The sequence below is a fragment of the Carassius auratus genome, chromosome 8 (assembly GCF_003368295.1).
Source record: "Carassius auratus strain Wakin chromosome 8, ASM336829v1, whole genome shotgun sequence".
Lineage (NCBI taxonomy): Eukaryota > Metazoa > Chordata > Actinopteri > Cypriniformes > Cyprinidae > Carassius > Carassius auratus.
The window spans coordinates 15,175,824-15,202,512 of record NC_039250.1 but is presented as its reverse complement, the minus strand read 5'-3'; the positions used below and the strand labels follow the sequence as shown (position 1 = coordinate 15,202,512).

General features: G+C 41.3%; 1 protein-coding gene across 1 annotated transcript; it reads left to right on the top strand.

Moving 5' to 3' along the window:
- The first annotated feature begins 249 nt into the window (after positions 1-249).
- Positions 250-26,689, top strand: LOC113107399 (alpha-2-macroglobulin-like protein 1). Its single transcript, XM_026269888.1, has 36 exons — positions 250-404; positions 2,063-2,246; positions 2,537-2,693; positions 2,852-2,904; positions 3,032-3,052; positions 3,153-3,321; positions 3,414-3,498; positions 3,622-3,751; positions 10,906-11,011; positions 11,093-11,202; positions 11,461-11,628; positions 11,708-11,929; positions 12,259-12,322; positions 12,451-12,596; positions 12,712-12,861; positions 17,439-17,630; positions 17,736-17,862; positions 17,952-18,096; positions 18,254-18,479; positions 18,582-18,708; positions 19,096-19,217; positions 19,527-19,578; positions 19,966-20,049; positions 20,192-20,368; positions 20,774-20,855; positions 21,003-21,159; positions 21,995-22,069; positions 22,207-22,369; positions 23,347-23,540; positions 23,650-23,865; positions 24,095-24,213; positions 24,972-25,062; positions 25,154-25,222; positions 25,788-25,893; positions 26,193-26,241; positions 26,386-26,689. The coding sequence occupies exons 1-35, from the start codon at positions 328-330 to the stop codon at positions 26,231-26,233; spliced, it is 4,407 nt and encodes a 1,468-aa protein (XP_026125673.1). The 5' UTR covers positions 250-327; the 3' UTR covers positions 26,234-26,241; positions 26,386-26,689.

Here is a 26,689-nt window from a genome sequence, read left to right as displayed (position 1 = left end):
GACACCCAGAAGGAGGATGGCAATAGAGTCTAGGAGCCAGGGAGGTGCCAGAAGGTACTTTGACCAGGTAGAACCAGACGGGACCCAAGCCATAGCCTCCTTCAATGAAGCCTCTTTGAACTGATGAATTACTGTCCACTTACTTGTTACACAACACACAACGAAATATGTCGATTCCAAATTATCCAGCTCCTCAAACCAGTTGCTCAACATTCCTTAACTTGGTGTGGTAGGACAGGGAGGAGGCAGAGGTGTATAAGAGTGTGCTCCTGTGTGATGGGATCAGTGTTCGAGTTCTCTGCGCATGTGCAGGACTGACTTCTCAGGATGCTGCTGTCACTGCTGCCACTGCCACTGCTGCTGCTGCTGCTTCAATCCTCTGAAATGAGTGGAGCCACCAATCCGTAAGAGCCTTTATGATTTTTATCATCACAAATACCAGATAACACAAGGTAGAGAGTAACGACAAAAACTGCAGGTCGAGGACCAGACGAATGTATTCCACAACTATAGTAGACACTGATGATAAGTTTAGGACCTCAGTATTATTGTGTTCTCACATGCAACACAGTGTAAATATTTTATTTTAGATTTGAGGTAGTCTTTTTAATTAAAAAAAATAATAATTATATTTATCATGACAGCTGGGAATCGAATTCGGGATGCCTGGCGAGCAATTACACTGTGTTTTCAGTGCGCTGCTCACGAGGCTATTGACGCTGAATGATTTGCAGTGAATACTTACGGGAAGAAAGACACAGTGATGTTGTTGCATGCATTATGGGAATAATTTTGGTGACCAGTTAAAGCAATATTGGCCTATTAAACAACAATACAAACATAAAGAGAAAGCACATTAGTTGCGTTTTCCCATGTCGGGCCAAAAGCGTGAATGGTAATACATGCCAGGACCAGTTGTGTTTCCACTGTAACTTCCGGGGCTTGATCAATTACACTTTGGCCAAAGTGGGCCGACTGGGGCATGAGGAGTGGCTATAAACAAAGGCGGAGTGTATCCGTCTCTGGAGAGCATCAGCGCTGCACATAATTTCATATAGTTAAAGGCTATACAACCAGAATTAAAGACTTTTGAAATATTTTTAGCTCAAAACTCTCAGCTTTCAGACAGCAGCGAATGTTTGAAATAACATCTGTTTGAGATCCAATGTGGATTATGATCACAGTACAGCAGAAATATTCATAAGCAATGCAAAAGACTATGCACTATTCATTACCATTTTTTTTTCAGTATTGTGTTATATTTTGGGTTTATGGTGTGGTATGTTGCAGGTGGGCTGCTCTGTGCCAGAAAGTCCAGGGCCACTTTTTAGCCCCAGTGTACCCCTGCATACAAACACGAAACACCATCAGTATCATGCATAACACTAATTAATGCTAAAAAAAAAAAAAAAAAAAACAGAATCAAATGTCAAGGTATGTGCAGGGAATACTGGGAATGCCCAATAAATTATAAAACTTTAGCTTTTGTTAGTTTGCACACCAAGACTGCATAAAAAATTCTGAAAAATAAAAACAAAAAAACGGTAATATTGTGAAATATCATTACAATTTAATAGACTTGTTTTCTATTTCAATATATTTTAATTTATTATTTTGATGGCAAATTTAATTTTCAGTGGGATTAAACAATAATACTTCTATTCAGCAAGGACACATTAAGTATAAGTTAAAGTGTCATTTATTATGTTAGAAGTTAAATATAAATTTGATTATTATATTCATTTAAAGTGTATTGTAACATAAACTATATAGAACATTTAAAAAAATAAGTTTTTTTAGAATCATGCCACATTTATACTGCAAACAACCACTTTCACAAGGTTTACCTTTTTTTAGGCAACTTCCTTTTTAGTGCACTCATCCGTAAAGACTCTCAGTGAAGATTCATAGAAATTCCAAGTCACTTCCTCAACGGTGTATTAACCCAAAACAACCCTAGGCTCATGCAACACTAAATTTATGCTTTTAAACCCATTTTATTGTCATTGGATGGTTTATGCAAGTCTCTGAATGTATTTCTTTGTGTTTTGTCTTCCTTCAGCATATACCTGGTGACAGTCACATCCCAGGCAGTGAGTGGCAACACAGAGACTCTGTGTGCACAGATCCACGAGCCCAAAGAGACACTGTCTATAGTGGTAACTTTGAAGATTGACAACAGCGACCTGACCATTCTACAACAGGGCTTCATTAAAAAAGATTTCTACAGATGTGTTCCTTTTAAGGTCAGTGTACTAAATATACTGTAGCATAGCTATTTCCTTTACATCTTGTGTGCACGAAATGCATAACGTGACATTAAGGTTAAAGGGCCTTTCCATAATAACACATATAATACAGTTGATTTGCTTGCAAATAAAACCCTAAAACTTGTATTTATCATTCATCTTGCATATATTTTCAACTACTGAATTATTCAGCAATCACTACAGTCTTGATGTTTGTGTTAAACCTATAGTTTGCAGTCTGTAAGTGGAGTTACACACTCAGTGTTTTCTTGATTTGTATTTTCCAGGTCCCTGTAGTCACTGTAATGTCTGTGGCATCCATCGATGTTGCAATCCTAGGGGCTGAAACATCCCTGAAGAAAACAACTAAGATCCTCATAAATCCCGCCCAAAATCTTCTCTTCATCCAATCAGACAAGCCTATCTATAAGCCTGGACAAACAAGTAATGTCTTTGTGAATTCTTAAAACACAGTTCAAGTTGTCAGTGCTAGTTTGTTCATATTAATAATGAGAGCATGAGAGTCTTTCTGCATTGCATACTGCATGTGTTAATATAGTGTCTCACTGTTTTTTTTTTTTTTTTTTGTTTTTTTTTCCCAGTTAAATTTCGAATTGTGTCTCTGGATTCCAATCTCTTGCCTCACAATCAAGTGGTAAATTTTATTTAATTTATGTGAAAATTCTTTATTTTGTTTTATTTTTTCAGTTGAAGTGCTGGCAAAATATATTTATACTCTTCTGATCTAACTAAACTAATTTTCTTCTCTCTGACTATTGCAGTTTGGAACTGTAGAACTCCAGGTAAAAGCCTTGAAGAAAACATGATCTGTTCATTGATTGTTACTTTAAATGCAAGATGATTCCACTGCAGGCTCTTTTATTATGTGCCCATCTTGTTTAGGACCCTAATTCAAACCGCATTGGTCAGTGGTTGAATCAGACCACAAGGACTGGCATTTTGGATCTGTCCCACTCCATGTCTCCAGAAGCCGCTCAGGGTTTCTACACGATCGCTGCTTGGGATGATAGGAACCAACAAATATCACACACCTTTGAAATCAAAGAATATGGTCAGAAACAGGATTCAACTTTTGTCACTCCAATACTAATCAGCTTTAAGGTGTACCATTTTTTAAAGTTTTTTTTTTCACATCTCTTTTAGTTCTGCCAAAATATGAAGTGAACATCAATTTTCCATCCATTATAACCTTGGAGGAGGAAGAGGTCACTCTGACAGTTTGTGCAAAGTAAGATTTATTTTTAATTTTTTCTTTACAAATAATATTCATTTCTTTGCAGATACTTGAGATGCATACCTGTTACAATACCATGTTCAGTCTGATGAAACTCTTTTTTTCCCCATTCTCTAGATACACTTATGGCAAGCCTGTGCTGGGGTCTGTGATTGCTGAAGTGTGTGGGCCCAGCTATGATTACTATAAGAGGAGACCTCATTCTGATTCTGACTTGTTTAACGCATGCAAGAAATATTCAATGATGGTGCGTTACCCTTTGCACACACAAAACTGCTGCCTTTTGGGCTTGTAATCCTAAAAACAATGTACTAACAAGCATTAATACTCCTTAACATCTTTACATATCATAGGGTCCCAATTACAATAAATAACAATGAGCTGAGATTACTGTATTGTAATATTCCAGGGTTTCCAACTTGGAGTGAGAATTAGTTTTCTTCTTCTTTTTTTGGTCGATCTTGATTCATTATTAATGAATGTGTTTATACTGAAAAAATGGGATAAAATATTTTTTTTTAATGCCTTTTTAGCACATTTTAAACTTGTTTTAATTTCAGTATTTGCTTGCATCCATTTTGTGTAATCATGCAAGCATCATTACAAAAGAATGTAGGCCTCAGTTGTTGACGTTTTTTGTAAATTTCTCATTTAAAAAAATAGTGTTTAATCATGTCTAAATATTCATTCAAATGGTCTTTAATGGACCATACTTATGGCACAAATTGTCAAGAACACAACTGGACACAGATGCAGGTATGGTGTGAGAATTTATTCAAAAAAAAATCCAAAAGAAAAACTCCCTCCAACTAACAAAAACAGGCCGGGAAATAATAGAAAAATGTCCAGCAGGAAAATAAGAGGCTTGAATGTCCTTTCGTAAACACCCGGCAGGGGGCGCCCGATGGCGCGGCCGCGTAGGAAGTGGAGGAGGGAGGAGAACACGAGAGAGCCCGTCACGGAGCAAACCAAAACACTTCTGAGGAGTATAGGGGTCCGGTCTAGTAAATGAGGGAGGGGAAAAAATAGAAAAAGCAAAACAAAACCAGTAGCAGCAGACAATGGCACGACAGAGCAGGACTAGACAGAATGACTACACATGGGCTGTAGTCGAACGACGATCTGGCACCGATTGGCGCGTCAGACGGGAATAAATAGAGGAAGAGATGGACAAACATTGAATGCAGGTGAGTGGAGTCAAACAATTAGAAGCGGAAACTGTAGTAATGAGGGGGAGGGAGGAACGCCACAGATAGTTGCAAGACGAACGATCAAAACCAAAACAAAACACCATGTGCGCATGAAATGACGACATAAACAAAAACACACACCGAAAAACAGGGTGATCAGACAGCTGACATGACAGTACCCCCCCTCTGACGGACGCCACCAGGCGCCGCAGGAAGGGGCTCACCTCGTCGCCGGTAGAAGTCCTCGACCAGTGTCCGATCCAAGATGTCCCGGGCCGGGACCCAGCTCCTCTCCTCTGGGCCATAGCCCTCCCAGTCCACAAGGTATTGAAAGCCCCGCCCCCTACGTCGGACATCTAGCAACTTCCTCACCGTATAGACCGGGGAGCCATCCACTAGACGGGGGGGAGGGGGGGTTGGGGCAGATGGAACAAGATGGGAATGGAACACAGGTTTAACCCTGGAAACATGGAAAACAGGGTGTACCCGACCAAGCGTGGTAGGGAGCTTGAGCTGCACCGCCGCCGGACTCAGGACCTTGGTGATCCGGTATGGGCCAATGAACCTGGGTGCCAACTTGCGTGAGGCTACCCTGAGAGGCAGGTCCTTGGTGGAAAGCCATACCCTTTGACCACACACATAGCGGGGGGCAGGAGTCCGGTGACGATCGGCCGCTGCTTTGGTCCGCCTACTAGCCTGGGCCAAGGCCGCCTTAGCTTTCTTCCAGGTGCGTCGACACCGTCGGACAAAAGCCAAAGCAGACGGGACCGCAGCTTCGGGTTCCTGTGTGGGAAACAAGGGAGGTTGATAACCAACAGAACACTGGAATGGGGACATACCTGTGGCAGAAGCCGGAAGGGAGTTATGGGCGTATTCTACCCAGGACAGCTGTTGACACCAGGAGTTGGGATTGTGGGATGCCAGGCAGCGAAGAGTGCGTTCCAAATCCTGGTTTGCCCGCTCGGACTGCCCGTTGGTCTGGGGATGGAAACCTGATGACAGACTCGTAGAGGCCCCGATCTGCCGACAGAACTCCCTCCAAAACCGAGAGACAAACTGGGGACCCCTATCGGAGACCACATCGACCGGAAGACCATGAATCCGGAATATGTGATCAACCATCACCTGAGCAGTCTCTTTGGCAGAGGGGAGCTTGGGAAGGGGAATGAAATGGGCCGTCTTAGAGAAACGGTCCACCACCGTAAGAATGACGGTGTTACCCATGGATTCTGGGAGGCCAGTGACAAAATCAAGGGCCAAATGTGACCAGGGGCGGGAAGGGATGGGCAACGGGTGGAGCAGACCAACGGGGGGCGCATTGGAAGTCTTGTTCTGAGCGCACACAGAGCAGGCAGCCACGAACTGCCTGACATCCTTGGCCATGGATGGCCACCAAAATCGCTGACGGATGGCAGCCAGCGACCTCCGGACTCCTGGATGACAGACTAGCCTGGACGAGTGACCCCACTGGATCACTTCAGAGCGCAACTTGGTGGGAACAAAGAGATTACCCGCTGGACCCCCCTTCGGCACAGGACCCTTAAGTAGAGCCTCCTCTACTCGTCTCTCGATGTCCCAAGAGAGGGATGCCACCACCACCCCTTTGGGCAAGATGGTGTCTGCAGACTCCCTCCCCTCAGGAGCCTCGAAAAGACGAGAGAGTGCATCGGGCTTGATATTCTTGGACCCGGGCCTGTATGACAGGGTGAAATTGAACCGACCAAAGAAGAGGGCCCAGCGAGCCTGTCGGGAGCTCAGCCTCCTGGCCGAACGGATGTACTCGAGGTTCTTATGATCCGTCCAGACCAGGAAGGGCTGAGCTGCGCCCTCCAACCAGTGACGCCACTCCCCCAAAGCCAGCCTGACTGCCAACAACTCCCGATTACCTATGTCGTAATTCCGTTCTGGGGGACTCAGGCGGTGGGAGAAGAAGGCACAGGGATGCACCTTACCATCTTCGTGTGACCGCTGAGATAGGACCGCGCCCACACCGACATCTGAGGCATCCACCTCAACAATGAATTGACGTTCAGGGTCTGGAATAGACAAGACAGGAGCAGAGATAAAACGGGACTTTAATTTATCAAAGGCCTCCTGTGCCCCAGTATTCCACTTGAACAGTACCTTGGGAGAGGTGAGTGCCGTTAAAGGTGCAGCAATCTGACCAAAGTTCCGGATGAACCGCCGATAGAAGTTGGCAAACCCCAGGAACCGCTGCAGAGCTTTACGAGAGTCAGGAGCTGGCCACTCGGCAACGGCCCTTACCTTACAGGGGTCGGCTTTGATCTCCCCTGCCGAAACAACGAACCCCAGGAACGGAACCGACTGGGCATGGAAAACGCACTTCTCCGCCTTAACATAGAGCTGGTTCTCCAGCAGCCGTTGTAACACCTGGCGAACATGCTGAGTGTGTACCTGCAGAGATGGGGAAAATATCAAGATATCATCAAGATACACGAAGACGAATTGATTCACCATGTCTCTCAACACGTCGTTAACCAGGGCCTGGAAGACAGCTGGGGCGTTGGTCAGACCAAATGGTAAGACCCGGTACTCAAAGTGTCCCGTGGGCGTGTTGAAAGCTGTCTTCCACTCATCCCCCTCACGTATACGAACCAGGTGGTAGGCATTTCGAAGGTCCAGCTTGGTGAAGACCTTGGCTCCCTGCAATAGCTCAAAGGCAGACGACATAAGAGGCAAGGGGTACCTGTTCTTAATAGTGATGTCATTCAGGCCTCGGTAATCTATACAAGGACGCAAGGAGCCATCCTTCTTCTTGACAAAGAAGAAGCCAGCACCTGCAGGAGATGAAGAGGGTCGGATGAGACCGGCTTTGAGGGATTCATTAATGTATTTGTCCATGGCCTCTCTTTCAGGGCCTGAAAGGGAAAACAAGTGACCCTTGGGCGGAGAAGTGCCTGGGAGGAGCTCAATGGCACAGTCATAAGGACGATGTGGAGGTAACGAGGTGGCCCGGGACTTACAAAACACCTGGCACAGGTCGTGGTACTCCACTGGGACCCCCTTCAAATCAGCAGCCTCCACCTGTAAGACAGGACACACAGACACAGGAAAAGAGGCAGCACCCAAACAAGACGCATGACAAAACTTACTCCAAGACAAGACAGAGTTGCTCGACCAATCCACGTGAGGGCCATGTTGCACCAACCACGGGTGCCCCAGGACAATGGGAGCACTCGGGGATTCAAGAAGGTACAGCGTGGTTACCTCACGGTGATTGCCCGAGACTATTAGACTGACAGGAGGGGTAGCATAGGAGACAGTGGTGATCAAAGTGCCATTCAATGAACGGGCAGGAATAGGTTCAGGAAGAGGAATGACAGGAATCCCCCAACGGGTGGCTAGGGAGAGGTCCATAAAGTTGCCCTCAGCTCCCGAGTCAACCAGTGCTGCACAGGAGTTAGAAATATCACCAAACTGAATTGAGACAGGAAGGAGAGTGCGAGAGGAGGGGGAATGCAATAAAGGGGTAGCGCTCACCAGGATCCCCCTCTTTACTGGTGAGCCTTGACTTTTAACGGACAGCCTGCTGCGAAGTGACCGGACTTGCCACAATACAGACATAGCCCTTGGGTGAGTCTTTGCTGCTTCTGTTGCGGAGTGAGCCGAAGGCGCCCCACCTGCATAGGCTCCGGCTCAGTGGTTTCGGTGGGGGAAACAGGTGACGACTCCTCGGTCCTCCAGGGTGGACGAACTGCCAGGCGCTGACGGCGGCGGCGAAGGCGACCCTCGATCCGCAACGCCATATTAACGAGATCGTCAAAGTCCCGTGGCAAGTCCTGAGTGGCCAGCTCATCCTGGATGTCATCATCAAGCCCTGCACGGAACATAGCTCGACAGGCCCCCTCATTCCAATCGCAGGTCGCTGCCAGAGTCTTAAAATGAATAGCGTAGTCCGTTACTGAGCGACCCGCCTGACGGAGCCGTGCTAGCTGGTCAGCCGCTTCCTGACCTCTGGCAGAGCGGTCAAATAGCCTCTCCATCTCCTGGCGGAAATCCTTAAAAGAGGCGCAACAAGGGGCTTGAGTCTCCCAGACGGAAGTACCCCAGTCTCTAGCTTTACCAGTTAGAAGAGTCAATACATAAGCCACTTTGGACATCTCAAGAGCGTATGTGCGTGGCTGCAAGGCAAACACCACCGAACACTGGGACAAGAAGGCCCGGCAGGAATTGGGGTCTCCATCGTAGGGTGGTGGGTTATTGCATCGGGGCTCAAGCTCATGGCGAGGAAGATGGTGAGCTGCACCACCCTTTGCAGCCTCTCGTTGCAGCTCTTGGATGCGGGTGGTCAGCTCAGCCACTTGGTTGGTTAAGAACTCCACCTCCCTTGTGGTGTTCGTCAATCTGGCTTCGTGCTGGCCTAAAAGAACACCCTGCTGGGTGACTGCGGTTCTGACAGGATCTGCGCCTGCTGTGTCCATCTTGGCCAGATCGTTCTGTCAAGAACACAACTGGACACAGATGCAGGTATGGTGTGAGAATTTATTCAAAAAAAAATCCAAAAGAAAAACTCCCTCCAACTAACAAAAACAGGCCGGGAAATAATAGAAAAATGTCCAGCAGGAAAATAAGAGGCTTGAATGTCCTTTCGTAAACACCCGGCAGGGGGCGCCCGATGGCGCGGCCGCGTAGGAAGTGGAGGAGGGAGGAGAACACGAGAGAGCCCGTCACGGAGCAAACCAAAACACTTCTGAGGAGTATAGGGGTCCGGTCTAGTAAATGAGGGAGGGGAAAAAATAGAAAAAGCAAAACAAAACCAGTAGCAGCAGACAATGGCACGACAGAGCAGGACTAGACAGAATGACTACACATGGGCTGTAGTCGAACGACGATCTGGCACCGATTGGCGCGTCAGACGGGAATAAATAGAGGAAGAGATGGACAAACATTGAATGCAGGTGAGTGGAGTCAAACAATTAGAAGCGGAAACTGTAGTAATGAGGGGGAGGGAGGAACGCCACAGATAGTTGCAAGACGAACGATCAAAACCAAAACAAAACACCATGTGCGCATGAAATGACGACATAAACAAAAACACACACCGAAAAACAGGGTGATCAGACAGCTGACATGACACAAATAGTATTTAGTACCAAAAGATATTTAATAAATAGTAGGCTATTGAACTAAAATATTTAACTTAAACTTAAATGAACTAATATTGAATATATATAAACGCTATTTAAATATATAAACACTTATTTAACTGAAAAATTGTTAAGCTGTATGTAATATGCTCTAATGTTTACCAAATTTTGCCACAAAGTGCAAATACCGGTTTAATAACGCTTAATTAACCTTTCTTAAACCCATTCCAATGTAATGTCAATGCTGTTACGTTTTACAAGTTATGCCATATTAAGTGTGCCAAAACGGTATTTACTGTTAGAATTTAGTATTAAAGCTTACAACATTTGAAAGCTGATATTTTGTTTCATATAGCAAGTAGGGTTTCCAATTTGGTGTGAGATTTACATGGGCCGTGTGAGACAGAGCCTGGAAGCATGAGAGTTGGCAAAGTATTTAATATAGCACTTAAATTTAAAGTAAGAATATATATATTTAGGGCTCATTATGTGCCACTGTTGTTTAGGGCCCTTATTCAAATCGCATTTAGGCAACTTCCATAATGCTTGTCTGTGCTTTTGGCAGTAGCCAATATTGTTTATTATATTGTTACAAAAGTTTTCTAGTTCAGATAAATGCTGTTCTTCTGAACTTTCTGTTTATTGAAGAAACCTGAAAAAGAAATATCTACTGGTGTTTTCAACAATAATAATAATAATAATAATTTTTATTTTTTGTATTTTTAGCAGCAAATCAGAAAATTAGAAACATTTCTGAAGGATCACGTTACTGGGGTAATGATGCAAAAAAAAAAAAAAATTCAGCTTTGAAATCGTAGGAATAAATTACATTTTAACATAAATTCCAATTTAAAGCAGTTATTTTAAATAGTAAAATATTTCACAATATTACTGCTTTTGCTGTACTTTGGATCAAATAAATGCAGGCTTGGTGAGCAGGAGAGACTTTTTCGAAAAGCCTTTAAAATCTTACTGTTCAAAAACTTTTGGCTGGTTGTGTATATATTTCTGTAATGGATACTTTTTCTACAAGGGTCCATACTGCAACATACTATATTTTAGAAGTCTAAATAACCATTTTCTTTTCATTCTTATTCATCCAGACTGACAAGACTGGCTGTGGGTCTCAGGTGATACGTGTGAAAGAATTTGTCCTTAGTTCCAGTGGGCATTTTACCGTGAATTGTAATGTGGAAGAGACCGGAACCGGTGAGAGTATAAAACAAACAGCTGTTGTCCATTTTTATTCTCCAAAATAGAGTAATAAAAGATGGTCTTTTGTTCCTCCAGGGATAACTGTGCAGGATTCTGCCTCAGCTGAGTTTACCAGGAGTTATGTCAGTGTTAAATTTGAGGACACACCAGATACATACAGGCCTGGCATGCTCTTTAACGGAAAGGTAACAGCTAGCTTGAAGTCATTAGCTTTGCGATTATTAAGTGAATGCTCCAAAAGTAACTCTCCAGACCACGTGTGTTTTTATAACCATCTTCATGAAAAGTTAAAAACTGTACCATAACTGCTATTGTTATCTGACTTTGTAAAAAGCATAATTATTAAACAACCTATTTAGCAGTGAAAGCATTTAGCTGTCAGTATAGCCATATTGTGTACAGGAAGTGTTTGTGAGCTTTTTTTTTTTTTGTTTTAATAACAGTGTGTGGTCACTGATTCATATTCCAAACCAATGATAAATGAGTCAGTGGTTGTATATGCATATTACGGTGATAAAAGTGTCAGCGTGGCCCTGAAGACAGACATCAGTGGTACTGCCCAATTCTCCTTCAACACTCTGGATTGGTCAGAAAAATCTGTGCAATTACAGGTAAGTAGTTTTTTGTTTTTCTAACATGATGTTTATATAAGTAATTCGGGTATATATATTCAAACTTTTTCTTTATTAGGTCCATCATATGGGAGAACAGACTTATTTCCAGGATTATGCACATTACCCAACAGCCTATTTCTACGTAAAACCCTTTTACTCCAAAAGCAAAAGTTTCCTGATGTTGACGAAGGCTCAGGGGAAGCTCAGCTGTAACAGTGATGCTACAGTGACGGCCAGTTACATCATTCAGGGCAATGCATTGAAAACAGGCCAGAAAACCTTGGACTTCTTCTACATTGTATGTTTAACACTCACTCTTTGTCATTTGTTTGTTTGTTTTTTCATACTGTACTTTTTCATACTGTAACTTCTTTTTTTTAAAGATTATTTAGGTTAATAGTCCAGACTTTTAATATTGACCATTTATTGCTTCCATAATATGAAAATGATTAGCAGGATCAGACAGAACTGATATATCTGTGGTATTCTTGAAGGTTTCCTAAATCTCGTAGCCATTATCACAAAGGAGAAAAGATGAAAATTTTTTAATAAAACCCACAATGCGAGGGAAGCTGTTTATGCATTACAAAAATAAAATCACACCGTAATCATTTACCTGCTCTCCAGGTCTTGTCCAGAGGCAGCATGGCTCAAAAAGGTCGTCTTTCTGTGAGCGTGAATGCTGAGAAAGGTACTCAGCTCTTTTACATTAGCAATCACTTTGTTGTGGATTTACTAAGTGGATTTTTATGGACTGTATTGTGCTTCAGCATGCACCTTTTAGTTTCCAAACAAAAACACATTTTGTTTTCATGAAAGAAAACACAGGAGAACTGACTTTCAGATTGAAGAAGACGGCAGTTCTGACTCCATACGCTCAGGTGGTGGTTTACACAGTTCTTCCCAATGGAGAAGCTGTAGCAGACAGAATGGATTTCCCCATTGAAGAATGTTTGCCAAACAAGGTAAAAAAAAAAAATCCCACACAAAATCTTATTTTAGAACTCAGTGTGCCCTTTAAGCTTTTGTGTGTTTGTTTTATCATTAATGTGTGATGAGAGCATTACCTTGCTTTTACAGGTGTCCTTAAAGTTCTCGTCTCCCACTGAACTACCTGGACAGAAGACATCTCTTAACCTGGAAGCCAGCCCTGGCTCCTTGTGCTCCGTGCGGGCCATTGATCAGAGTGTGCTGCTGATGAAACCAGAGGCCGAGCTGGATGCAGCCAGTGTATGTTAAACCATAATGTACATTACAACTAGTAGATAATCTTTATTAATAAGTGATGGGTCAGGGATGTAGCACTTTAGAAGCATCAATTTTGAATAATTTGCACAAAAAAAAAAAAAAAAATTACATGCGCTTCTTTAATAAGCATGTTTTTAATGTCGCAATGACAATTCATTCTGAGTGATAAAAAAAAAAAACAATACATACATATATAGTCAGGATTTGGCAAAGGGAGGACCCAGATAAAGAATTATCAGGGGGTGGGGGGGAAACAGTTTATTAACAAGCGTGAAACACAGATGATTTAGTAAGAGTCCACAATAGGGCAGGGCACACGACAGGAGAACCGGCTGGTCAGAAGGACAAGGCTCCAGACTCTGTGGCAAAAGGAGACCTGGTAGCAACTCAAGTAGGAAGGGCCCGACCCAGTTGAAGGAACCCCTTGTAGCACCACGATGTCTGTCAGGTCAGAAGAACCAGCGACCAGTGAGGATTCAGGAAGCAGGGCAAGAACCAACACAGACACAAAGACAAAACAGGGGAGACAAGAATTTGACAGATGAAAGTAAACTTGCAAACCAATGCCTAGGGAAAAAAAAAAAAAAAAAGGGGGAGGGAAAAAGCTAGGATTAACTAGAACTACAAACCAAAATAAAGAAAACCGCAACCTTGCTGAAAACTAGAAAGAAAATAAAAAAAGGTGCGAAAAACCTCAAAAGGTTCAAGAACAAAAAACTAAATTACAAACGACTATAACTAGACTACACATGGGAACAAGTGAAAACTAGAGGGAACCAAATAAGTTGCTAAATACGGATTAAAGAGTTCTCACAAGACTAAATATCTAAGCAAGAAACTGTACACAAGGCACACACAAAAAAAAAAAAAACCCAGCAAAGACCAGAGGGAAAGGAGCACAATATAAAGGGAGCAGAGCACACAAGGATCAGGTGAACAATTAGACAAACAAAAAGGACTAAACAAGGGGGCATGGTGATTAGAAACGAGGAGGTAGGACAAGGGGAGCACACGGCCAACATAAAGACACAACCATGTGCTCGGGCACAAAATGAACAGACACATTAAACAAAGATAGGACAGACAAAACTGTCAGGGCAGGATCCTGACAGTACCCACCCCACCCCCCCAAAAGGACAGATCCTGGTGGAGTTACATGGGTCACAGGGTTGGTAGGGAGCCAAAAATGGTACGGACCTGGGGGGTGGGTGGGAAGGGACCCATGGATGTCCAGGCCTGTCAGGAAACACAGGGGGTGGGATGGGAAGGGCGGAAAATGTTCCAGAGGAATGGTTTAATGCTGACCAGGGTGGTGCCATCTTAGGGAAACTTTGCAGGCCGTGACCGACAGAGGGTGGGTTAAGGGTGGGGGCATAGTTAGTGGCACCTCTCCCAGCACATTTCACAGGTGAAGGTCTCCTACTGGACTGGGTATCACGGCCAAACTTCAGGATATTCTTGGTAGGCATGACTAACCAGGGATTCGTAGGTGGCATCAACGAGAAGTTTAGGGCTCTCTGGAAGGGCCTCCTTGGATAGAACATGGACAGTTTTCGAAGGTACAGCATGAGAGATAATGTCATCTTCTGTGGGCTTTACATGACTGACAAGACTTTCAGGGTTGGCATCCAAGGATGCGACAAGAACTTCTGTAGCGGGGAGAGAGTCTGGAGTGGGCTCTGGGGATATAACAGGGATGCTCTTAGGGCCCTCTGGACCAAGTTCAAATACTGACACTGGACAGCCCTTGGGACTTGTTGAAATGCCCTCCTGGGCTGCAGGAATAGGCTCAGGAACAGGCTCGTGACTCCTGCTGGGGGGGGGGGGGGGGGGGTGACGAACTGCCCTCTGGGGTTATGAAGATTGACCAGGAAACTGGCTCTTGATGGTCCTCTGTGGCTGATAAACTACTCTCCAGAGCTGGAACTGGCTCAAAGACAGTCTCAGGAACACCTTCTGTGGCTTCTAAACGGTCCTCTGGGGCCACAGCAACAGACTCTGGACTCTGGTGAGGGGCTTGGGAAGATTCTGGAGGCTCCAGGGCGGAAGCATATTCACCGCCTGTGGGGGTTGACGGCTTGAGAATGCCCTCCATGGATATGACCAACATAGTGGGCTTTTTAGGAGTGGTCTCCATGGTAGTGTCAGGAGTGGCCAGCTCAGGCCTGACATGAGTGTCGGTGACAGAGAGAGAGGGCTGCTCAGGAATGACGACCGTTACTATAACAGGAAAAACATGCTGCTCAGAACCTGCCTCCATGGCCATAACCGAAGCATCAGGCAACTTGGGATCATCCAGGGTAAGTATATGAGGGGTCTCTAAACAAAGGGTTCTAGCCACCCTTGCGCGGGACCTCCTACCCTTACGCCCCCTAGGACCGGAATTTGTAATTTTGCCCACTTCTTGAGTGACTTGGATTGACAGAAACACAGAATTATCAAGACTCAACATGACTGGCTTTGACTTAACTGGGACAGACTTGACAGACACTGGAACAGAGGTTGACTGGGAAACTTCTCTTAAAGCTACCTTGACGGCTTCAGAAGGCTTCGTTGTCTCCGAAGCAGGAGCTGGCACCAAGCTACTCTCAGAGGCTGGAGCCAGCACAGAGGACTCCATGGCAGCTGCCGCAACTTGGGCCGCCCTCTTCCTTCGGTCCCTTCATTTCTCTGTGGGAGTCAGAAGATGATTGTGGACTTTACTCGAAGAGGGAAGGAGGGCAGGTTGAGCGTCACTGCTTATATCATCCGGAGGGTTAAGGATTTGCCAGTCCTTGCGTTGATGCACATAGAGAAGTCCCAGAAATTCAAAATACGCAGCTGCTCCATCTCCCATCGAGATAAGGGGTCATCCAGAGTGAGGTTGAATGCCTCCTTTAGGTTTGCATCATCATATTCAAGGCCCCTAGCCATGGTCCAAAAGAATAGGGCATAGGACCGTGGTTCCTGGTCCTGCTGACGAAGTGATGTCAGTGCCTGTTGGAGCGCCAATTTTCCTTCCGCAGTGGCAGGTGGAACAATTTTAATATTCATTCTGCTGGGTCGTAGATTGGCTGGTACGTTCTGTCAGAGTTTGGCAAGGGAGGACCCAGATGCAGAATTATCAGGGGGGAAACAGTTTATTTCAGTCCACAATAGGGCAGGGCACACGACAGGAGAACAGGCTGGTCAGAAGGACATGGCTCCAGACTCTGTAGCAAAAGGAGACCTGGTAGCAACTCAAGTAGGAAGGGCCTGACCCAGTTGAAGGAACCCCTTGTAGCACCACGATGTCTGTCAGGTCAGAAGAACCAGTGAGGATTCAGGAAGCAGGGCAGGAACCAACACAGACACAAACAAAGACAAAACAGGGGAGACAAGAATTTGACAGATGAAAGTAAACTTGCAAACCAATGCCCAGGGAGAAACAAAAACTAAAAAAGGAAAAGCTAGGAATAACTAGAACTACAAACCAAAATAAAGAAAACAGCAACCTTGCTGAAAACTAGAAAGAAAATAAACAAAGTGGGAAAAACCCCAAAAGGTTCAAGAACAAAAAACTAAATTACAAAGACTATAACTAGACTACACATGGGAACAAGTGAAAACTAGAGGGAACCAAATAAGGCGCTAAATATTGATTAAAGAGTTCTCACAAGACAAAATATCTAAGCAAGAAACTGTACACAAGGCACACACAAAAACGAACCAGCAAAGACCAGAGGGAAATGAGCACAAAATAAAGGGTGCAGAGCACACAAGGATCAGGTGAACAATTAGACAAATAAAAGGACTAAACAAGGGGGTGTGGTGATTAGAAACGAGGAGGCAGGACAAGGGGAGCACACGGCCAACATAAAGACACAACCATGTGCTCGGGCACAAAATGAACAGAGACACATTAACACACATTTCACACACATTAACACATTTCATTATTTGGAAAAGACAATTGAACATAATTCACTGTGAAATAACTGAATATAAATATAGGAGCCTGATAAAAATCCAAATTTTAGTGGCACTTAGAGGCTTTTGCATATTTTTTTTAACTTGGTGAGCAGCACACAATATGACATTTAGAAATATTTTTATTTCAGTATTTTTATTCAATTATTGATTTCAATATTTTAATATGAAAAAATATTGCTTCACTGCTTTTTGGTATTTTGAAAAACAAAAATTAATATGGTGTAACAAAAATATGTTATTAATTCTTACTTGGTGGATACACTGTATGACATTTTTAGAATAATCAAATTGTAATCTTGCCAAAACAAGGCAAATGAGGAACAGGTGAGAGCAATTAGACCAACAAGGACTCCACAAGGGGGCTAATAAGAGGGTGTGGTAAAGAGAAAACGAGGAGGACGGGCTAAAGAAGCATATGGCTGACAAAAACAACAAAGCCATGTGCTATCACAAGACAAGTAATACAAGTATTAAAGACAAGTATAGACACATGATACAAAGATGAAACAAACGGGGTGTGCGGGCATAACCTTGAGAAATATATATATATGTATATTAGGAAATTGCCATGTCACTGCAACTGCTGAATAACTGTTATTATTCTACAGGTCCTTGGAATGTTACCAGTTCAGATTTTGTCAGGTTACCCATACAATATTGAGGAGTGGGTGCCTAACCCCTGCCCATATCCCAGGTGGATATTCCCGTTTGGTGATGTTGCAAGGCGCAAACGCTCTCGCTTCTATTACCCTAAATACTTCAACAACTTCGACAACAATGATGTCTATAATATTTTCAAAGTAAGATACACAACGTGTCCCATTTCTCATGAGGTCCTCCAGTGTCTCACTGTACACTAATCATCTTACACACAGTAACAAAATGCTACTTTTGCTTTTTCCTAGGGAGTTGGAATCAAAATCGCTACCAATTCTGATGTGAAAGCACCTGTTGTTTGTCCTCATTATGAGCCAATGTTTATGAAGCTGTCGAGGAACAGTTTTAGTGGGAGTGCGATGTATTTGAGTGAACGTAAGTATTTTGAATTTTTTTTTTTTTTTTTTAGGATTTGGAAATGCCTTTTTTATCTGAATGTATGTACAAACTATCAATTCAAACAGCTACTATGGAAGAAAGTGGGCCTGTGAATTTGGCCAAGCCAGAAATGGGGCCAGAGATGGTGCTTGCTCCAAATGTGGAAAAACTTACTCCGAAGATACGCAAATTCTTTCCAGAAACCTGGATATGGGATCTTATACCTGTGGGGTATGTATCTTGCACCATGGCATTATTGTACTGTTTAGCCTACATTACAGTCCTTTTTAATTATGCAGACAAAATGTAACAACTGCTTCAGAGCTTTTTAATGTTTTACAAACTTTTTTTTTTTGAATACAAAATTCATAGTTTTTTCATTGACCAGTAAATCAGGATATGTGGACCTTGCAAAGACTGTCCCGGACACTATCACTAAATGGGCTGCAGGGGCTTTCTGCACATCCCGTGTCGGGTTTGGAGTGGCCCCCAAGACTGATCTCACTGCTTTCAAGCCCTTCTTTGTGAGCCTCACCCTCCCTTACTCTGTTATTCGTGGGGAGACGTTCACTCTCAAAGCTACGGTGTTCAACTACCTCCCCAAATGTATCATGGTAAGCCCCCAATTTGTATTTACATGCTTGTCCCAAATGCATGCACTTGTAGTAAAGGCATTTCCTGTACAAATCTGTAAATATCTCGGTCTTTTAATAAAGGTGAAGGTCACGTTGGCAGACTCGCCACAGTTCACCGCTCAGCCATGCAGAGGCTGCACTTACACTCAGTGTGTTTGTTCTGAAGAGAGCAAAACCTTCCAGTGGACTATCGCACCCTCTGAACTGGGTAAGCTGGATGCTTCGACTTCTGTATGATATGTTTACTATTGTAGGCCCCAGGTGTACTTAGTTTCAGTAAATTAAATTAGAACTGCCACTGCCCTAGTGAAAAAAGAAAGAAATGAAATGCATTTATTTTGTGCTTAGTATACAACAAATGCATTTACATATTTATCTGCGTGATAAAATACCCTGCAGTTGTACTTTTGCTACACTAAGCCGGTATAAACGTCTGCTAAATATGAACGGCTAATTTCTAAATGCACTTTAATTGTGCGGAAGTCCACCTAAAGATATACTGAAGTATATTTGATTGTGTTAAGTGAAACTATTGCAAGTTAAATATCTGGCATTTAACGACTGGTGTGTGTGTGTGTGTGTGTGTGTTCTACAGAAAAGGTGAATATTACAGTGCGCGCTGGCGCGGTGCAGAGCCAAGTACTGTGTGACAATGAAGTGGTGATGTTGCCAGACAAAGGCAGAACTGATACTGTGATGCAGAGCGTTCTGGTGGAGGTACGTGACTGTATGTAACTGTATGTGAGCTTTCAGAAACCATGTGACTCACTCTTCAACATCAAGAAGTCAATAGGAAATAAAAACCTACTGTAATTACTTTCTTAATACATATTTCTGGTCATAACTGGTTAAAAAAATGCAACACTTTGATATTTAATATACATATTATATAGCTAACATAGACATTTAATAGACATTTGGGTATTGTTTTGAGTCTTAAAATCGGTCTTTCTATCTTTAAATTAGCTTTTTGTTTTGCTTTGCTTTATAAATACAATTGACGCTGTTATAACTCACATTTCTCAGGCAGAGGGAACCAAACAGTCAGTCACACAGAATGAACTCGTCTGCTTAACAGGTTTGTGGCATTACAGTGTGTTGTGTTGTCTATTAAAAGAAGAATGCATACAAAAATGTAATTATTCCAGCTTTAACAGAATCTAACATGTTATTTACCACATATCACAGACAATAATTTTGACATTCAGTGTGTAAAAGTAAGCAAGAATCCTATTTACAGGAAGTCTATGATGTTAGGTATTGCACTGGATAAATTTAGAAATTTACTCAAAATTTCAAAAAGGATTGAACAAAAAAAGCTTTCAATTCCATATTTTAAACCCAGTGTAGTATTCCCAGATTTAAAAAAAAATCCATGGTAAAGTATGTTATGATTTTTACCTTACTTTTTCGTTTTCTCTCTCTCTCTCTCTCTCTCTCTCTCTCTCTCTCTCTGTTCTATTAGACCAGCCACAGGAGAGAGCCGTCTCTCTCTCTCTGCCCACAGTCTTTGTCAAGGATTCTGCCAAAAGCTTTGTCACTGTTCTAGGTAAGCCTAAAAATATGCTGGCAAAAGTTCTCAGAAATATCAGAATAAATATTTGAAATACTCTGTAATCAACAGAATTGCTCTCATTGAGTAGTTTTCCGTTTTTAATCATCTGATGGTTCTATTTCTTTTTTGGCCACAGGTGATCTGATGGGTCGTGCTCTGAAGAACATCGGTGATCTGTTGGCAATGCCGTACGGCTGTGGAGAGCAGAACATGCTGCATTTTGCCCCCAATATCTACATCCTTCAGTACCTGGAGAGCAGCGGGCAGCTCACTCCTGAGATTAAAAACCAAGCCGTGACCTTCCTGGAGAGCGGTGAGGAAAACTATAGGAAATGATGATTTATTGTGTATCTTACCGTACAATAAATATTAGAAATGCAAACGTTTGAATATTTTATTCCTGGCAAAAATGACTTGGAAAATTACTGTTTGCAGGGTTTAGTTTTTATTTTATTTGTTAAATTCGGAAAAGAAAAATACACCTACATACAGACAATTATTTTAAGGTTTTTTTTTTTCAGACGAACTCACCACAGAGATGATGGCTGATTGATAGATTCATCAATTTCAAAGTTATAAATTGTCATTAAATGAGAGAAATACTGAACCCTGATAAATAACTTCATATAAATAACTGATTATATTAACTTTCAGGTGTCCCGCTTTTCAGCATCCCAGAATATCAGGTTTTATTTTTTTTTTTATTTTTTTTTTGCAGGCTACCAGAGAGAGCTGACATACAAGCATGATGATGGATCTTACAGCGCTTTTGGGAGGAATGATCCTTCTGGGAACACCTGGTGAGTGTGGCACTGAGAAAATGAAATCATTCTGTCGCTTAACTTATCCTAGTGCACATGGAATTACTGAAAAGTATTAAGGCAGATTTACTGAATTGTGTGAAATTATGGTTATTTGACAGTAATTTCCATTGCTTTTGTGTCCAGGTTAACCGCATTTGTGATGAAGTCTTTCAGTGGGGCACAGAAGTATATATTTATAGATCAGACCAACATCGAGCGGGCGAAGGATTGGCTCGGTGGTCAACAGCAGAGCAACGGCTGCTTCGCCTCTGTGGGGAAACTCCTCAACAACATGTTGAAGGTGAGGATCCTCTTAGGTCCTGCATGTGGTTTTATCTGGTCTAGCTGGTCTCCCGACTTGTCAGGCTAAAAGACCAGCTAAAGACTAGCTTGGTCAAGCTGGAAGACCAGGTGAAAGCAGTTTAGGCTGGTTTAGTTGTTGTTGTTTTAGCAGGGATATTGTGGACAGTCATGGACTGAACATCGGTATCTGCAGGGCTATTTTTCTTTTGCGTTTGGTTTGCAGGAGGACCTACATTGTGTGATTAGCCTGTCATATATTACAAAATGGTGTTTGTGTGTGTTTGTAGATGTGTGAGAGCTGGTTCAGATTTTGCTGGTTCAGACAGGCTACTTTATTCTTGAGGACTATTATGAGCTGAGGTCCCTTTTGTGTATGTGTTTCCACCAAAATATTAAGCAGCAACTGTTTAAACCATTATTAATAATACATGTGTTTTGAGCAGCATCTCCAAAATCTTAGGAAAGAACGAAATAAGTAATGCTTAGAGCTTCCTAGATTAAATAAATGCCAAAAGGGGGTCCAAGGCATTAAACAGTGCAGGACACCTAGACATCCTAGTCACTCCACTGGAAAAACCTGAGATGACACAAAATGAGAAGAGCACCTATGAGAAGCTGTCACAGTGTTGAGTGGGATGAGGAGATGACTAATGGAGCGGAGTCATCTATGGATTGAAAACTGCTCCTTAGTTTGGTGCATTTGGATTTCAGACGTTGTCGTCTAACAGACTTTTCCAATAAAGTGGGGTGATTGAAATTCTGAGGATTGGAATGATCTGATGATGCACTCGTACGTGTCTAAATGTGCTTCTGCCTTGCTTCTGTGTTCCCAGGGTGGTGTCAATGACGAAGTCACTCTCTCTGCATACATCACTGCAGCGCTGCTGGAGTCAGGCATTCAGAAAACTGTACGTAAAACCCTCTTTATGGGTCCTAAGAGATGGACTCTATAGTCACAGATAAATTAAAATCAGTCAAGTCAATAGAGATAATGTGATGAATAAAGGAAGAAAAAAATAATCTTGTCTTGCTTGTGCTTTGTAAGGATCCCATGGTGGCAAAAAGCCTTGCATGTCTGAAGGAATCTTCCGGTAACATTAACAACACTTATGTGACCGCCTTGCTGTCCTACACATTCACTCTTGCTGGAGATGAACAGATGAGACAGAACCTCCTCTCCAATCTGGACAAGCAGGCTAAGAGAGAAGGTACCATTTAGATTAAATAAGACAAATAACCATACTAAAATACTTCTCTTTAAGGATGTGCAAAATGTATATATAAAATAAAAATATGTGTATGTATGTATATATATATATATATATATATATATATATATATATATATATATATATATATATATATATATATATATATATATATATATATATACTCCTATATTAAAATGCTCCTATATTTGTTTTTATTCATAAACGGCAGCACTTTAAATTGAATTGAATATATTTTGTTTGCCAAATGAAATATGTAGCTTTTAATTAATGAATTTACTTCAATTAATTAGTTTTAATTAATTCATAATTTCTTTATATAGTACAGAGCCCCACGTCAGATGCAAAAAACAAACAAACAAGATTTTGTGAACATGAATTACGAATTTGTTCCCACATTTTATTCATTTGTTCTCTCGTTTTAGTTCAGTTGAGGCCAGTACTTACTAATTAGTTCACATGTTTTAATTTGGATTTAATGTGTTCACAATTTAACTAAACCTAGGAAATGAATATTAATTATGATTAATTTGCTACCATAATCTTATTTTTTTCTCTCCATGTCATGTGCTTATTATAGCACTTTATTTTTTTACAAAAATAGAAACTCTAAAAAGAATGACAATAAGGCATAAACTACTGTATATAAATTGTAATGTAAAGGAGAAAACCCAGAAAAAAAACAGACTGCAAATCAATTAGGTATTTGTTGGATTACATTTGTTGTTATTATTATTATTATTATTATTATTATTATTATTATTATTATTATTATTATTATTATTATTATTATTATTATATAATTTTTTTTTTTTTTTTTTTTGTGTACCACTACCCCACAAACATTATCTGCGCCCCAGTTTGAAAACCCCTGATCTAGATTATCTTGCTGCTTTTAATAAAAACCACAATCGCCATCATTCAATGTTCCAGTTTTCTTGCCCTGGTTATTTCAGGTGTGGGACGATATTGGACTCGGTCTAATAATGCACAACCGATGGGGTCTGTGGAGGTAGAGATGAGTGCCTACGTGTTGCTGGCGCTGCTCTCTGGACCCTCACTGCCTGGATTTGGTCTGAACTACTCTGCTGGCATCGTGCACTGGCTAAGCAAGCAGCAGAATGCGTATGGAGGCTTCTCCTCTACACAGGTAATGTTATTTATCTCATGCAGCTTTTTTTTAAACCCTCCAAGTCTTTATAATGTCTTTTGTTATCATTGACTCTAAGTGATGTTGCTCCCTCTCTTTCTGTGAACAGGATACTGTAGTAGCACTCCAGGCACTTGCTAAGTACAGTGCTGCCACCTACAATCCAGAGGGATCCGTTAGCGTAACCGTGACCTCCCCCTCAGGTCAGAGAAACCAGTTCACCGTGAACCAGGACAACAGGCTGCTTTACCAGGAGAGACAGCTGCAGGAAACTACTGGCACATACAAGCTCAGGGCAGAAGGCAAAGGCTGTGTGTTTGTGCAGGTCTGTGCACTGCCTCTTTTGATGCACTTATTGAGTCCAAGGAATAGTTCATCAACGTTTTCATTATGTACCCACCCTCATGTCAGTTCAAACTTGTGTGATTCTCGTTCTTCAGTGCATCAGAGAAGGAAATCACAAGGATTTGGAATTACATAAGAATGAGTGATGTGTATAAAAGTGATACAAATGACCTCGTCTTTGACATTATTATGTGTTTCTTGTGTCTCAGTTTGCCTTGCACTACAATATCCCGCCCCCTCCAGACTCTTTGGCCTTTAAAATCAAAGCAGATACTGGGGCTTGCAGCAACACACAGAACCCAGCTTTTACTTTAACCACAACTGTAAGGTGAGCCACACCTCTGTTTAAAAAAAAAAAACTACTACAATTACCATCTTCATTCATGGAAACAGCCGTTATATAAGTTTTTTTTTTTTTTTGCACAATTGTAATTTCATTTATATCATTATTTATCATTCATTTAAATACTAACTAATGTATGCATGCTGGAATTGTTTAAAGGGACATTATCATGTCCTTGCAAACATGTATAACTTTGTTTCTCCTCTAAAAAAAAAAAAAAAAAAAAAAAGGCAAGAAAATTGTGACACAAAACAAACAAACCCATCATATTAAAAATACACTAAAAGATTTGGGGTCAGTAAGATTTTTATTTATTTATTAGTGTTTTTTTTTTTTAAAGTGTAAAGTAAAAACATTATAAATGTTACAAAATATTAATATTTCAAATAAACACTGTTATTTCAGACTTTCTATTCATCAAGGAATACTGAAAAAAAAGCATTACACAACAAAAATATTATAAGAAATGTTCAAATCAGCACATCATGTGATAAGTAAAGATGCTGAAAATTCAGCTTTATCACAGGAATAAATTACATTAAAAAATATTCAAATATAAAATAGTTATTTTAAATTGTAATAATCATAACTGATTTTGCTGTATTTATTAAATTCTTGGTGAGAAAAAATTCTTGATTCTACAAGGAAAGAATGAAGAAAGACTTTGCTGTCTGTCTGACTACATAGAGAGCAATATGTGATTGTGAACCCTGATTGTGATTGTTGGAACGGTTGTATGACAGGTATAGTGGCACACGAGAGGAGACCAACATGGTGATCGTTAACATCAGGCTCCTGTCTGGGTTCAAGCCGGATGAGACGTCTCTGCAGACTGTGAGTGACACTTGAAGGCCTCTGGTCCTCTTTTGATCAAGTTGTGCAGCCAGCATTTGATTCGTTCTCATTCACTCCTCTGTCTCCACAGCTGAGGGAAGACCCCACCATCAAACGTGTGGATCTGAAAGAGGATCGTGTCTTTTTCTATTTGGATAGTGTACGTGTTTTGTTCAAATACCTTGAGGAGTTCAAAACCTTTTTGGGATTGCAGATATTTTTACAATATAAGGGATAAGCTGACCCTGATTACTTAAAGGAATAGTTCAGTCCAATCAAGATATTGACGAGTTTGTTTCTTAATCAGAACAGAGTTGGAGAAATGTAGCACTGCATCACTTGCTCTGCAGTGAATGGGTGCCGTCAGAATGAGAGTCCAAACAGCTGATGAAAACACTCCAGTCCACCATTAAACATCTTGAGCTGTGAAAAACTGCAATGTTTGTAATAAATCCATCATTAATCTGGAGTTGTGTTAATCACTTGTGGATTATTGGGATGTTTTCTTCAGCTTTTTGGACTCTCATTCTGACAGCACCCGTTCACTGCAGAAGATCCATTTGTGAGCAAGTGATGTCATGCACATTTTTTCTAAAACAGTTCCTATGAAGATACTAATTTTAATTCTTGGGTGGACTATTTCATTAACGTTATTTTTAGTCCATCCCCAATAGAAAACAAATCTCTATGTAATAATAATGCAATGACTTTCTCTTCCATTCCAGTTGAAAAAGAATGAGGAGAAGTCCATCAGCCTGAAGCTTGTGCAGGACGTCCTGGTGCAGAACTTGAAACCAGCTGTAGTGACCGTCTATGACTACTACAAGACCAGTATGTGTTTGTTCATCACTGTGCACTCTGAAAAGTCTCAAAGAAAAGACAATATGTGGTTTTTATTATATATATAAATCCAGCTAAATATAATAAATAAATAAATAAAAAATCAAAACAGAACTGGGAAAATTTTAATGTGTATTTTAATGTTTAAGACTTTGATTTTTTTTTTATAAATCTCAGTGATATCATGATATAAGCATTCTGTAGCCTGTATTTAATATTAACCATAATGCATTTTCAAAGCTCATGAATGTAGTGCACAAAAAAACTAGGTTGTGTTTCTGTTCCTCCAGATGAACTGTCTATGACCGACTACTCGTCCCCATGTGTGTAAAAACCACTGTAAGTAGTCATTTTTTAAACAAAATTCTTATTAGATCTAAAACTTAGTAATATTTGTCTTGAGCACCAAATCATCATCATATTAGAATGACATATAAAGGACAGATACGAGTATGTGATGCTGATTGACTTATTGTTTTTCAGGGGATGATCAGAAGTTCTAATGGCTGAAGAACTGTAAACTGGGATTTATGGAAAGATGGATTTAATAAAGACACTTTCTGTTCTTCTAAAATCTTATTGTTTTCTTAAATACATTTTCTGTAATATGCAGTTCAGTTGCTATTGAACAGTTTGACAGTTTCTTCATCTGAAATATTTGTCCGATGATTGTTATCTAGATTTATTATTACTGTACATATGCAAATATCGGGATATTATAAGAATAAGCTATACCTTATATTAGTGCATATTAGTCAAATATTAAATCCTAATTTCAAGTTTAAAA

Excerpts from the sequence above, each read along its gene's own strand:
- LOC113107399 (XM_026269888.1), top strand. The coding sequence starts at position 328 with ATGCTGCTGTCACTGCTGCCACTGCCACTGCTGCTGCTGCTGCTTCAA. Across the intron at positions 12,862-17,438 it reads CCGAGCTGGATGCAGCCAGT|GTCCTTGGAATGTTACCAGT; the intron begins GTATGTTAAACC and ends ATTATTCTACAG. Across the intron at positions 22,070-22,206 it reads AGTCAGGCATTCAGAAAACT|GATCCCATGGTGGCAAAAAG; the intron begins GTACGTAAAACC and ends GTGCTTTGTAAG.